At 38.6% G+C, this 13,535-nt stretch overlaps 2 protein-coding genes and 1 non-coding gene across 12 annotated transcripts in view; 2 read left to right on the top strand and 1 right to left on the bottom strand.

Moving 5' to 3' along the window:
• The window catches only part of LOC111810758 (DNA mismatch repair protein MSH5), a 12,533-nt gene extending 10,047 nt beyond the window's left edge, over positions 1 to 2,486 (bottom strand). For 6 of the 10 annotated variants that reach the window (XR_002817439.1, XR_002817440.1, XR_002817441.1 and 3 more), the window contains exons 1-6: positions 2,433 to 2,486; positions 1,441 to 1,472; positions 1,001 to 1,095; positions 686 to 766; positions 543 to 615; positions 303 to 366 (exon numbers count right to left, since the gene is read on the bottom strand). Coding sequence is in view for 3 of the 10 variants with exons in the window: in XM_023697533.1 (XP_023553301.1) it covers positions 303 to 366; positions 543 to 615; positions 686 to 766; positions 1,001 to 1,095; positions 1,441 to 1,472; positions 2,433 to 2,468 (381 nt within the window). In the remaining 7 variants the exon portion in view is untranslated. Of the gene's footprint in view, positions 1 to 302; positions 367 to 542; positions 616 to 685; positions 767 to 1,000; positions 1,163 to 1,440; positions 1,679 to 2,432 lie in introns of all 10 variants that reach the window. The other 4 variants (XR_002817444.1, XR_002817443.1, XR_002817442.1 and 1 more) reach the window with 4 other exon arrangements.
• A 2,276-nt stretch (positions 2,487 to 4,762) lies between these two features.
• Positions 4,763 to 10,218, top strand: LOC111810778. The gene is made up of 14 exons (XM_023697559.1): positions 4,763 to 5,031; positions 5,130 to 5,194; positions 5,657 to 5,857; positions 6,215 to 6,312; positions 6,556 to 6,749; positions 6,859 to 7,040; positions 7,256 to 7,597; positions 7,676 to 7,740; positions 7,824 to 7,872; positions 7,977 to 8,124; positions 8,532 to 8,616; positions 8,697 to 8,766; positions 9,262 to 9,402; positions 9,706 to 10,218. Exons 1-14 carry the CDS (start codon positions 4,932 to 4,934, stop codon positions 10,015 to 10,017), a joined length of 2,052 nt encoding a protein of 683 aa, XP_023553327.1. The 5' UTR covers positions 4,763 to 4,931; the 3' UTR covers positions 10,018 to 10,218.
• A 914-nt stretch (positions 10,219 to 11,132) lies between these two features.
• On the top strand, positions 11,133 to 11,272 carry LOC111810958. Its single transcript, XR_002817473.1, has one exon. It is a non-coding gene; the product is annotated as a small nucleolar RNA Z247 (small nucleolar RNA).
• Positions 11,273 to 13,535: the final 2,263 nt, after the last annotated feature.

The following is a 13,535-nucleotide window of genomic DNA, read 5'->3' as shown; positions in this document are numbered from 1 at the left end:
TATGGAAAAAGTGGCTCCAAAGATAAGCACAATATGATGGTGGATCTATTATCTATTTTATTAAATTCTGTGGTAATCCACAATAAAGAACTCCAATAGTATCGTATTATTTTATGTTTTCTTGTTCATTGATTAACCAATTAACCAGGTTATATGTTCCCAGAATCACATATTGAACCAGTTTGCAAACTAGGATAGGCTATAGCTCTTCTTATGAAATATAACTGAACTCCTTCATCAAAAGTAGCCTATAAAAAGTAAGTAAAAGAAGTCTGGAAAATATGTATCAGTTATCAACTTACATAAAAAATTCTCTCCTTGATGTTTAATCCATCATCCATTCCTGTTACTCGTAGGTATATCAATCTGTGCATCAAGAGATTGAGGTTAAGCCAATATACGAATTACTTCAGTAAGAGGGTTGACGGGCAGGGATCGAACTATTCTGTTTATGAATAAAGGTTTCTTCTCATCCTGAAGATTGCAATATTCAAATATTTTCCTTAGTTACTGAAAATCAAACACTATTTTGTGCTTGATACCTGTGCCACGCCTGTTCATAGCTGAAAATTGAACTCTTCACAAGCTTCACTGTGGGAGCCTCAGATATCCCGTCTGCATTGCTTAAAGTTAGACAAAGGCCAAAGGATTATATTCCTTACATAAAAAGCAAAAGTCAGCATACCACTCCGTTGCAAAGCAGCCAAGAAAGACTCCTCACTTTTAGTGCTAGCATATATCATTAGGGGCTTTGCTTGATATTTCACTGGATCAACAAGAAAGGAAAAGATGGGGCAAACATGATAAACAAAGCTATAAGAATTTGATAACTGCAGTTAAAGAAATTTAGAGAAAAGATATGCGAACCATGGGAACGGTATTAAAGCAGTAATGACTAAATCTCATTAAAGTTCTCAAGCTATAATATCAGGAAACTTACTCAATAGAATTAAACCAGGTCAGAAAGCTTACATCCTTACAAAGAGGCTTGAACTCATACCTAGATCAATCAGAGGATATTCCATGCTGCCATCTTCCCAAACATCCAGCACATGAAGCTGACGGATGCTAGAATCATAGTATGAAACTCCCACTCTGAGAAGAAAACTTGCTGAGCCATTTTAGCTTTTCACTAAGGGAACCTTATCATCCACTAAACCCTCTGTCACTTAGAACTTAACAACATAAATATTATGAAAATCAAATTTTAGGTTTTTTTTTTCCGTAAACGCCTAAGATGTCTATTTAGATATTTATTCAGCCTTAGTCAGTATCAATATGCATACTGACATACAAATAAAAATCGATCACTTACTAGCATACTTCTATACTTCAAATAAGTGTAAATTCCTAGGATAAAGTTTTCTTTTGATGCTAACAAACTTCCAAACACATGGTAGGGACCTAGAAGAAATTTATAGTATGGTAAAGAAACCTCACCTCTGTCCATGTTTGACACATGCCATATATATCTGTCGTTCAAGTCAGGGGAATAAAAAGGGCAACAGAGTGAGAAAGGTGGTGAACTACTAAACCAGTGAAGAGCATTTCTCAATTTAAAACTGTCAGTAAATCTGAAACGAGTCTATAACTTCAATAATAATGGAAGACGGGCAAACTCTCCAATTTCATTCCACGTGATGCACCATCCGTTTTCTTCTATATAATTTTACCCGACCTAGATTTCATTACATGTCAGCTCGGATACTGATTCACTTAAAAATGAAACTCAAGGAATATATTAGAATTGGCTAAAATTATTTAAATTCAAGCCTTGCACTTCAAGATACGGCGTAGTTCAAAAGCAAAGTTTGACGTAATAAATAATAGAATCTGTCCACTGATTAGTTAAGTTATCCATTAATTAAATCAAATGACATTAATTCACCGTAAACAGAGATTATGAGGAAATTCGACTCCTTATTATCGTTATTCCATAGCTTTTCCTAATTCAGAAGATAAATGTCACGTGATTTGCTGTGCTTCTCTTCCGTCTTTTTTCCATTCAACACTGCTTTATTTCCAGACTTAACAACGAAATTAATATATTTGATTCGATTGTTCAAAAGATCAAGGTTGAGATGAACTGGAGAGATCAAATACAAAGTTAGAATCAGCAGTCCAGTCCAGGATCCTTCAAATGAATTACTTTCTCGCTTATTTTTATGTTCTCATCCACTAACACTACAAACCAATCAAAGTTTCCTTTGCTTTCCTTTTCATCCATTTCTCACCAACTAGAGATGAATTGTAAGACGGAGAAATGCAGGAGAAGATTAAAATCGCACTCTTAACTTTTCTCGTTTCATCCAGTCACAATACAGAAGAACAACCAAAAGAAGATTAAAATCGCATTGGACTGATCTCGTATATACCATAAGAAGATCGTGAAAAACATAAATGCAGAGAAAGAGAATAAAAAAATGATCAACCTGAGGCACCGCTTCCGTTTCGTCCACTTCCTCCATTTGTCCCGAATAAAGCGCGAAAAGTCAAAAACCAGTAGTCCCGCGAAATAGAATTTATAGTTCCTTTAAACCGGGTCGGGTCGGGTCGGGTCGAGAATTTCAACTTACAAAACCTAACTGAATCGGATCAAGTTATTTAGCTATTTACGGACCCAAAACAAGCCAAGAGATGACTCAACACATGACAAGACCCTACACGGTGAGGAGCCCTATCCACTTGGTCTTACCCAAAACAAGTCTAGTTCACGAGCCTTGTGACACAATCGCACTTTCGAAGGCAGTGGACTAGCGATTGTGCGGCATTTACTTTCCAACGACAAGTGAGCTAAGCCAATTTGTTCTTGCGTCGCCTACGGCCAAGCGACGTATGATCGAGTCTCTAGCCTCGGTTTTAAAAGAAGGTTTTAGAAAACGAGGAGAGAAAGAGATTTTAGAAAGATGGATTTTGGAAAGAGACGTTATATAAACAAGCAAGAGAAAGATAACAACAACTTAGCATATATAACCTTGGGTAGGGAGAAGTTGACAAGGGTTTGGCTTGTCATGGGCATGCGGTCATGGGCAACACGTCCTAGACGAGCATGACCGTGACACCTTGCTCCTTTTTTTTCAACTCTAAGAGCACTGTGTATGAAAGAGAAAAAATGTAACAGCCCAGATCCACAGCTAGCAGATATTATTCTCTTTGGACTTTCTCTTTTAGGGTTTTCCTCAAGGCTATAAAACGCGTCTGTTAGGAAAAGGTTTTCACACCCTTATAAACGATGGTTTGTTCTCCTCCCCAACCAATGTGGGAACATCACAAAGAATATGTGACAAGTCCCATCATGAACTACGATTGCATTTTCTGATCCGAACAGTAGAACTATTTATTGAGTATTTTTAGGTACTCAAACCATGTTTACCATTTTTTCAAGTAAGATAAAGCACCCATTTACTGATGACGATCAACGTTGTATAACGTTGAAAATGTAAAAAAAAGAATTGGTCAAGTTTATTTTACGAAGAACGATGATTTTATGCATAGTCAAATGAATTAAATAATAAAGGGAAGGAAAATAGGTTGACAAAAACAAAGAATTGATAGCTAAAGTTTATTAAATGAAATGATCCATTCATAGAGGGAATGCCTCTTGAATTCAAATGAAATAAAAAGGTCAAAGGAAGAGTCTTAATCATAAAACTTTCTACCAAACTCAAACAAATTGCATTTAATTTTTTATTTTCCAATTTTGTTGCTTTTAATGGCTTGTTTGTTCGGTTGAATGTATGAGGGGTCCGTACCCACGTCTATAGGCGTTGGTTGGTATGAATCGGTCGGTTGCAATAGTTTAGGATGGAATGTGTGCGGTTGAGGAGACAATGACTATGTCGGTCATTTGGAGTCCATTAGTGACTGCAACATTTTATTGTTAGTGACGTCAGACTCCCAATTTTTCATAAACATCATTAGTGTCTCGAACATTCTTGTCCATAGTGCCTTAGGCTTGATGTTCCTTGAGATCCTGAGCTTCTAATTGAGGAGTAGTTAGTAATGTCTGATGCTAAATTGTCGTTCATTTTTTTAATAAATATTTAAAAAAATATTCATTTCAAAATTTTTTTAATAGATAATTTCTAATTTTCAATATATTTCCATAAAAAATGCAAAATATTATAACAACCCATAAATATTTCATAAACATTAAAAATAAAAATTTCAATATTGTAAATATACCTAATATAAATACACAATAAATGAATTTTGTGTATTAATTTTGATATGTATATAAATATATTTATATTTAAATATAAAAAGCGAGGCAAGGAAGAGCCAGTCAGGGATTTGGGCAAGATTAGAGATGAGGAAGGAGAATATAATTCAAGCTCGGGGTCTGTTTAGCTTACAGGAAGAAATCTCTCTCCACTCCCTCTTCTATCCTGTCTTAATTGAACGAGTTCCCGTAAATTAAATGAATATCTCTAATTATGACTACAATTTTAATTACAACAATTTCTGTGTAGACGTAATTACTCAAATTAAAAGTAATTATTCCATTGTAATCTTAACATGATTATCTTCGTGTCTTTTTCCGCGTGACAATAAAAATAAAAATAAAAAGCCACAAACTAAATTAACAAAATAATAATAATAATAATAAAAATAAATTTATGAATCTAAATGGTCCTTAAATTTCATTGTTAGATGTCTATCCAAAAGGTTAGAAAATTAAATTTTGGTCAAAATTAAAAAAAAAAAAGAAAAAAAAAATTATATATATAAATAAGAGTAATTTGGAAGTGACATCCAGAGCATGTACAATACGAAAGAGGCTGGTTTTTGGTTTCATCCGCCATAGTTAAATCTGTTGTGTTTCATATTGATTTTGATTTTGATTTTGATTTTGATTTGGGACCGATGCCTTCATCTTCCTTCTACCACTATCTTTGATTTCCATTTTTGAGCTTTTGCTTCATCTGATTATGGAGGCGCCCTCCTTTGTTTCAAAAGCGAGGACTGCCTTTCATTCCGCGGCTGCTAAAGCGGAGCGAGTTTTCTTCGACTTTAAATCCGATCCATCAGGTACGCACAATCTCATCATCCATTCTCTAAATTTGCTCCCCTTTTTTTGGATTCTTCAATTCATTTTACCTTTCCCCCCTCTTCCTGATTCCTCTAAGATTTTGATAAACAACAACTGCCTAAGATCCACGAACGGACTTCCAAGAACGAAGATGAAATAAGGGTATGATTCTGTTTCTTCTCTGTTGACCTACTTATTTTCATTGACTTCTCTGCTATCTCATGTTCCTTCAAATTTCATGATTTAAGCTGCCTTCTCGCCATCAATTTTCCAGAATTCTGGCAATTGGCTTGTGTTTTCTGCTTCGATTTCTGTGGTAGATAGTAAAATAAACACGAAAATTCTTTGAGTGTTCTTCAATTTGAAAAGGGTCAACTTCTTGAGCTGAAGTGGATATCAGGTTGACCGCCTATTTTAGCTTTTGTTTCACCATTTCATACTTTTCTTGTAAAACAAACAGAATGCATGTGGAAATGTCTAATTCAGCTATCTATGTTCATTCATAATCTGCATTTAGTCTAAACATAAGATTTTCAGTGTTTATATATCCCCGGTAACAGACAATTTCTCAAGCGGATGTTGTAAAATAACTGCAATGTCTTAATGCAATGTGGAATGTTTCAGAGTCACAGTGAGCCAAAGCATTCGAAGTGGAGACCGCCGAACATCGGGACAAAGCAGGACTGGCACGATAAGTTCAAAAACATTCGAATTGGAAAGAAAGCTGCTGAGGATACTGAAAAAGTTGAAAATCCAACCATGTCTGTACCATTTTATGATGAGAATTTGTACCTACTGAACATGAAAAATGATATTGAAGCAAAGGTATTAAACATTCATAAATATATAGCGTTTTTTGATGAATTTTGTCACAATCTGTATAATTTCTATTGTTCTAAGTTACCTAGCATGGTTCATAAGTGGATTCAACTTCCAAGTTCTACATACATTAGCAATTAGGAAAAGAGGAAGCCTTAATGTTCGAGCCATCCGATTTGGTAAACTAATGGAAAACTCCATAGAATTTGTATGCTCGTACGTGTTTTTGACCATTATAGTCTATACAAATAATGTCCTCCGAGGTGATGACTCTGGAGTTAATCATAATCTTTGTGAGATAATTAAGATCTGTCTTGTTGATTGAATTTTTCTCTTATACTAACTAGTCTCGTATTTATTTAGAATGCAGAAATAGTTCCATCAGTTGAAAGCTTTTTGGCTACTGACAGAGCTAGTATTCCTCCCCTTTCAGTTATAAAGCAGCTGGCTATCGCTGTTGAGTGAGTTTCTCTTCTTTCACGTTTTCGATATTTTGATTGCGTTCTTTTGTTTTTCTTCGATTTTCTGGTGGATCTTGTATTCACACTATTATTTTCGAGGATAAAGGACTTCCTGGATACTTGGTTCTTAAATGTTGACAGTCTTGGTCTCTGGTCATTTTATCAATGTTTTCCTACAAACTATTTGACGAGCTTGCATTGAAACTTGTTACTGATACCTCAATATCCGTACTCTTGACCTAGGGCTGGAAAGAAATCCAAGTCGATAAAGAGTTTGGTTGCTTCGCCAGGAGATTCTTCATCTACAAGGGAGAAGTCAGGGTTGAGTCTGTCTTCTGTGAGGGCATTAATGCTTCGTGAAAAGGAGGAAAAGAGCTCAACTGAATTTCGTCACGATGAGAGAGTTCAATCTTTGATTTGTTCACTCTTCGATGCAGGTACATGCACATTCCAGGTTACGCACGATGTGATGTATTCATGTAATTTCTTGCATATTTTCCTGCAACGATCTCACTTCCATTATAATCATCTGTAACGTATGCGCAGAGGGAGGAGATTTTCTCAGAAGGAGCTTTAGCACTGCTTCAGAGGGCACAATTGTGACATCCTTGACTAGAGATATTCATGGTGCTCCTCCAGATAGCCTCCTTGTTAAGATTTCTGAAGTCATAGGAAGCTTTAGATGTCTTCGGAAAATGGCACTTTTTTGGTGCAGAATTGTCGATGAAGTGAGTTCACGATGTAGAACTTGATTGTGCTACCTAAGGAATGGTTACAAATGATGAAAATATTTGTTTTTGTGCTTAAAGCTTATTATTCAAAATTTTATAGACACCTTTTTTTGTTTTAGAGAAAGGACACTTAGTTCATGCTTACCAGATAGTTCAACCCTTTTTTATAACTGTAACTAATGAAGTTTGTTTGCAATGATTTTATTATGCAGATGAGAAGATTCTGGGCAGAAGAGCGATATCTACCTGGCATTCCAATAGATGAAATTCCAGATCTAAATTCATGTCTTCTATATCAGCGATTTCAGGTTATAAATTGTTGCGTCTCCCGCAAAAGACGCCATGAAATAGCAACTGACAAGTTAGATGCTGTACTACGGGAAGCAAGTTCAAATGCTGAATCAAGAACATCTGAAGTAACTGTTCCTGCAAACACTCTTTTGTATGCGAGACTCAGTAACGGGGAACTTGCACTTCGACTAGGTGCTGATTGCCCATTTGGTGACCATAAAATGTTAGAAACTGGTGAAGCAGTTTACTCTCCTGTTACACAGGTTCGGCTAATGGTATTGGATCTTTTCATCAGTGTTAAAGAATGCAAAGGCTTAATCCAACCTATTTTTTGTGGACAGGAAGGTCCTTTGCTAACCGAAGACGTCATTAAAGAAACAGAGGAGTTTGTTCTTCGAACCGGAAGGTATATTATTGCACTCGGTTTTATTCTTAACATTATATCATCCGGTATTTCTGCTTGACGACTACAAAATCTCCAATTTGCAGTGTGGGTGCTGGATGTTCTCAACTTCTCTCAGACATGCAAGCTTTCAAGGTCACTTTTTACTGTCAATAACTACTGTCCACCATATATCGATTAACGGAGTACTTAAGGTGATGTGTTCTAGTAGACTAACTTCGCTGTTACTATTAATCTAGGCTGCAAATCCTGGCTGTATCTTGGAAGATTTTGTAAGATGGCACTCCCCTCCTGATTGGACAGAACCTGAACCAAATAGTGATAGTATAGATTCTCCTGTTGGTATCGATTCAAGAGGTCAACTTAGCAGTCGAATGCAAAAAGAAGGTGTGGACCTTTATCTTATGTTCACTATGTCTTAATTTCGACATTATGATCCTGATATTTCTCATAAATTGGAATGTCAATATTGGGCTTAATTTGAGGGAGTCTCCTGCTATTTAATTTTTTTTTACCGTAGCTGTCCTTCCTGTCCTCATTGCCACTGGACTCGGAAAAAAAAAACTACATTTCCGAACCTTTCTTTTCCACCCCATTCAATGGAGGGCTGTAACCGAAGCAAGCACTTGGCTTTAGAGCCCTAACTTGCTTTGGATATAGTTTTACGAATTAGGAACATTCATTGGGGGTATGAACGTATGTGGGTACCGTGATTCCTCTGTATAATAGCCTTGTTCTTGGGACTGGGAAATTATGTCATAAACGCTGAGTTTTATGAGCTCTGTTCATACCAGGTAATTTGTGGCGCGAACTATGGGAAACATCGAAAGCTGTGCCTGCTGTTAAACAAACACCACTCTTTGATGAGGACTTGGTCGTGTAAGTTGGAGGAATTTAAAACCAGTTACTGTTTGTTTGTTCTGTACTTGAAACTGTGGCGCTAAACTCTGATACTGCAGGGAAGGTATTCTGAGTGATTTAGAGGAGTTGCCACCTTCTGAGCTGTTTGAGCCGCTGTTCATTTCTTTAGTAAGTTGATTATTACTACACACTACTTCCTGTTGTCTAATAACGTACTTCACTTACTGGGAAATGGGCTTGAGTTTATTATCTCTGTAGTCTTGAAAAGTAATAATTCTAGGCAGATTGGATCTCAAGAATGAGTTCATCAAGCTTTCAAGGGATCTTAGTTCCTGGAATTTTAAACTAATTGTTGAGTTCCTGTAATATCCCACATCGGTTGAGGAGGAGAACGAAACACCCTTTATAAGGATGTGGAAACCTCACCCTAGCAGACGCGTTTGAGGAAGCCCGAAAGGGAAAGCTCAAAGAGGACAATATCTGCTAGCGGTGGGCCTAGGCCGTTACCGTTCGTATAAATAAACTTTCTTCCAATTAATGGCTTCATATCTCTATAATTGCGACGAGAAAGATCCCTATGTCTTATGAAGATAATGAATCTTCAAAATATCGCTTCGATACCACGAGTCTCTATGCTAACATAATCTCTTTTTCTATGTGCAGCTTGGTTTAGGATTCATAATGGCGGAGGCCAAGTTGGCTAAAAATAATAATTTGTCAAGCTTGTTCTATGAGTGCAAGGGCTATGTTGTAGCAACATGTCAAAGAAGCTCTTGGAGCAACAAAGTTGATGATATTTGTCAGGTTCGCTCCCACTTTTTGCTGCTTTCATGCATATCTTACGAACCACAAATCTTTTTAAAGCTTTGGGATCATTGTATGATATTGTCGTGTGCATGAATTAAGATGTGTGGTTGATTTCACATCCAACCTAGTCGTTTACCAGATAACGAACAAGTTCCCACGCACGGAGTGGCCCTGCCCGTGGTGGGAACAGGGAAGCTAATAGAATTAATGGCATTTTCGAAACGTTTGTTGCATATCTGTTTATTAGTATCGAATCACGATCGTGATTCAAGCTGATGTATATGACGGGATCCGGAACAGGTGTATGAAACAGTGGAGACTATGATGGTGAATCCAGAGGAAATTCTGAAGGCTATGAAGCAGCCAGAAGAATCAAACATGACAGCCGGTGAGCTGAAACGGCGTTTCAAGAAGATGAGTCTGAACTTCGTAGGGAAGGACGGAGATTCAAGAAAATCGTCTCCAAAAAATGTGAACTCGGACGAAAGGCCATCGTCACCGTCGTTCTCGTCGTTCTTCGACAGTAAATCATCTTTATTTGCAAAGAAGCCTCCTAAACCAGAAACTCCATCTGCTGCTACAACTGATGAAAATGGTTGGACATTTGTTTAAACAGACAAGCTGAAACTCTTCTGCCAAACACTTGAAAGCTGAATTGTAAATTATATATTGAAACTGCATTTAAATAGTGATGGGTTGGTTCCTTTTGTAGTATACAGAAGCGATTTTTCTTCATTGGTTGCATGATTTGATTATTATTTCTTTTTGGATGTAAATATATAGCATGGGATGACATGGGATTTTGTTCATTTACTTCTAATTTTCTCATAAAATTAATCTTATTGACTGAATAAAGAGACTGCTTATTTGATGAACACTACAACTCCCTTTCTTCTCTTTGTGCCATTTTTTGAAGTTAATTTACATATTTTGTTTGTGTTGTTCTGTGGGTGTACTGAGATTGCTCTGTTAAACCTAAAATAGATCATAACTGTATATACTAAAATAGTCTAAGATTTACTAGTTTATGATTTGAAGGGTTTGTTACCAAATCTATGATTTTATGGTTTGTTACCAAATCATAGATTTGGAATGTAATCTTCATTATACGCATCTATAAATACATGAGGTCGTGACCCATATAGGTCATCGTGCCATTCAATCTAACATGGTATCAGAGCCAAGGTTTATTTTTTAAACTCCTCGCCATGTCTTCTTCCTCCTCTCCATCCACCATCTCCAACACCGTCTCAACTACCATGGCGACTTTTGGCCCAATCCCTCTACACCATGTTGTCACAATTCGTCTAACCAAAAACAACTTCATCATATGGCGTGCCCAGCTCCTCCCCTACCTACGGAGTACGAAGCTTATGGGCTACCTCGATGGCACCAATGTTGCACCTGCCAAGCTGATCCCTTCCTCAACTGCTGCTGGTGCTGAGCTGGTCTCTAATCCGGCCTATAATCAGTGGTATGATCAGGATCAACAAGTCCTTAGCGGCCTTCTCTCCTCCATGTCTGAGGAGATTCTTCATGATGTGGTTGCCGCTACTACGTCCAAGGAGGCGTGGGATACCCTGCAGCGGATGTTTTCATCGTCAACTCGTGCTCGCACTACTCAGATTCGTGTTGAGCTCGCCACGTCCAAGAAACGAGATCAATCTGCTGCAAATTATTTTTGCAAGATCAAAGGGCTAGCCACCGAGCTGGCCGCCGCCGGCTCTGCCTTGCAGGATGATGATGTGATCGCGTATCTTCTCGCTGGTCTTGGCCCTGACTATGATCCCTTCGTCACCTCAATGACTACCAAGAGTGAAGCCCTCACCCTTGATGATGTGTTTGCACATCTAATGACGTATGAAGCTCGCCAACTACAACACCAGGCTGAACTTCAGTTAAATCTTGGATCTTCTGCCAATTATGCTAGTCGTGGTGGTCAGCAGAAGAATCGTGGGCGTAGGGATCGCGGTCGTGGTCGTTCTCAAGGTTATGCACCCTCTCGTCCTGCTGGTGATCGTCGTGGCCCTTCTGCTCGTCCTTCCTGCCAGATCTGCGGCAAAGTGGGGCATACTGCTATCCGCTGCTGGCATAGGATGGATGAGTCCTATCAAGATGAACCTTCTTCTGCTCCTCCTACGGCACTGGCGGCTACTTCCTCTTACAAGATTGACCCAAATTGGTACAGCGACACAGGCGCTACGGACCATATCACCAGTGACCTGGATCGTCTCGCTGTGCGTGAACGTTATCATGGAGGTGAACAAGTTCAAGTCGGCAATGGAGCAGGTTTGCGTGTTTTGCATACTGGTCATTCTCTAATTAATACTGCTACTCGTCCTCTTGCGTTGCGTAATATTTTGCATGTGCCTGAAATTTCCAAACATCTTCTTTCTGTTCATAAATTTTCTCGTGATAATGACGTATTCTTTGAATTCCATCCTTGGCATTTTTCTATAAAGGATCGACAGTCGAGGAAAAGTCTCCTAAATGGGAGGTGTGAATCTGGTCTTTATCCTATTAAGCCATCCGATGTCGATAATCTCAAGCACGCCTTGGTGAGCAGATCTACTACTCACGCCCAATGGCATGCACGTCTTGGACATCCTTCATCTCAAGTAATAAAATCCATTTTGCGTCTAAATAATATTTCGTGTGCTAGTGAGTCATCTTTGTCAGTTTGTAATGCGTGTCAGTTAGCAAAGAGTCATCGATTACCATATACTAGTTCTTCCCATAGGTCTTCGTCACCTTTGGAACTTATTTTTTCGGATGTTTGGGGCCCTGCACCTCCATCTGTTGGGGGTTTTAAATATTATATTAGTTTCATTGATGATTTCAGTAAATTTTCGTGGATCTATTTGATGCATGATCGTACAGAAGCTCCTCGTATATTTTTGCAATTCCAAGCTCATGTTGAGCGCCTCCTAGATACTAAAATCAAGTGGGTTCAATCTGATTGGGGTGGGGAATATCAGAAAATTCATAACACATTTTTTCGTTCCCTTGGAATTGGTCATCGTGTTTCGTGCCCTCACACACATCAACAAAATGGGTCTGCTGAACGCAAGCATCGTCATATTGTTGAAACTGGCCTAGCCCTTCTAGCTCATGCTCATGTACCTATTAAATTTTGGGACGACGCGTTTCTTACAGCCACATATCTCATCAATCGTCTTCCTACTCGTGTCATCGATAAAAAATGCCCCTTAGAGCTTCTTTTTCATACCCCACCAAATTACTCCTTATTAAAAATTTTTGGGTGTGCTTGTTGGCCTCATCTTCGTTCTTATAACAAACAAAAGCTCTCTTTTCGATCAAAGGAATGTGTCTTTCTAGGCTACAGTTCTTCACATAAAGGGTATAAGTGTCTTGACACCGATTCTGGTCGTGTCTATATGTCTAGAGATGTCATATTTGATGAAAATGTTTTTCCATTCAAGAGAGCCTCACCTAATTCTTCCCCAATCATGCAGTCGACGCATAATGCCCCTGATTTGTGCACCTTGCATTTGGGTAATAGCAGTACTAATTTGGAGAATGATCACATGCATATGTCTGGGCCTACTAACTCTTTGGATGCAGAAAATTTGGTGTCTACATCAGCTTCGGAATTGCCGCAACAATCCTCCGCGTCGCTGCCATGCGAATCGGCGTTGGTTGTTCCGCCAATGATTGAGGCATCGGCTTCTCCGCCAGCAGATGATATTGCGCAATGCCCGGTCGAATCCTCGGCCGTTGGTCAACCAACTGCTGTAGCATCGGTTGCTCCCCTCGCAACGGCTGATACGGCCGTCCCCTCAAATGTGGATCCTGCACCTACTACTCATCCGTATGGTACTCGATTGAAGCACAATATCAAGAAACCCAAGGTGCGTACAGATGGAACAGTAACATATCTTGTAGCTCGGTCTTCTGCCTCTGAACCTACTTCACATATTACTGCTATGGAGCATCCCCTCTGGCGTCAGGCAATGAATGATGAATTTCAGGCACTTCAAAAAAATAAGACATGGCACTTAGTTCCTCCTCGTGCTGGTCTTAACGTTATTGATTGCAAATGGGTTTTCAAACTCAAACAAAAGCCAGATGGCTCTATTGATCGCTACAAAGCACGCCTGGTTGCTAAA

Source organism: Cucurbita pepo, chromosome LG14 (assembly GCF_002806865.2).
Source record: "Cucurbita pepo subsp. pepo cultivar mu-cu-16 chromosome LG14, ASM280686v2, whole genome shotgun sequence".
Classification (NCBI taxonomy): domain Eukaryota; kingdom Viridiplantae; phylum Streptophyta; class Magnoliopsida; order Cucurbitales; family Cucurbitaceae; genus Cucurbita; species Cucurbita pepo.
The sequence above is the reverse complement of the archived record's forward strand: the minus strand, read 5'-3'. Positions and strand labels throughout refer to the sequence as shown.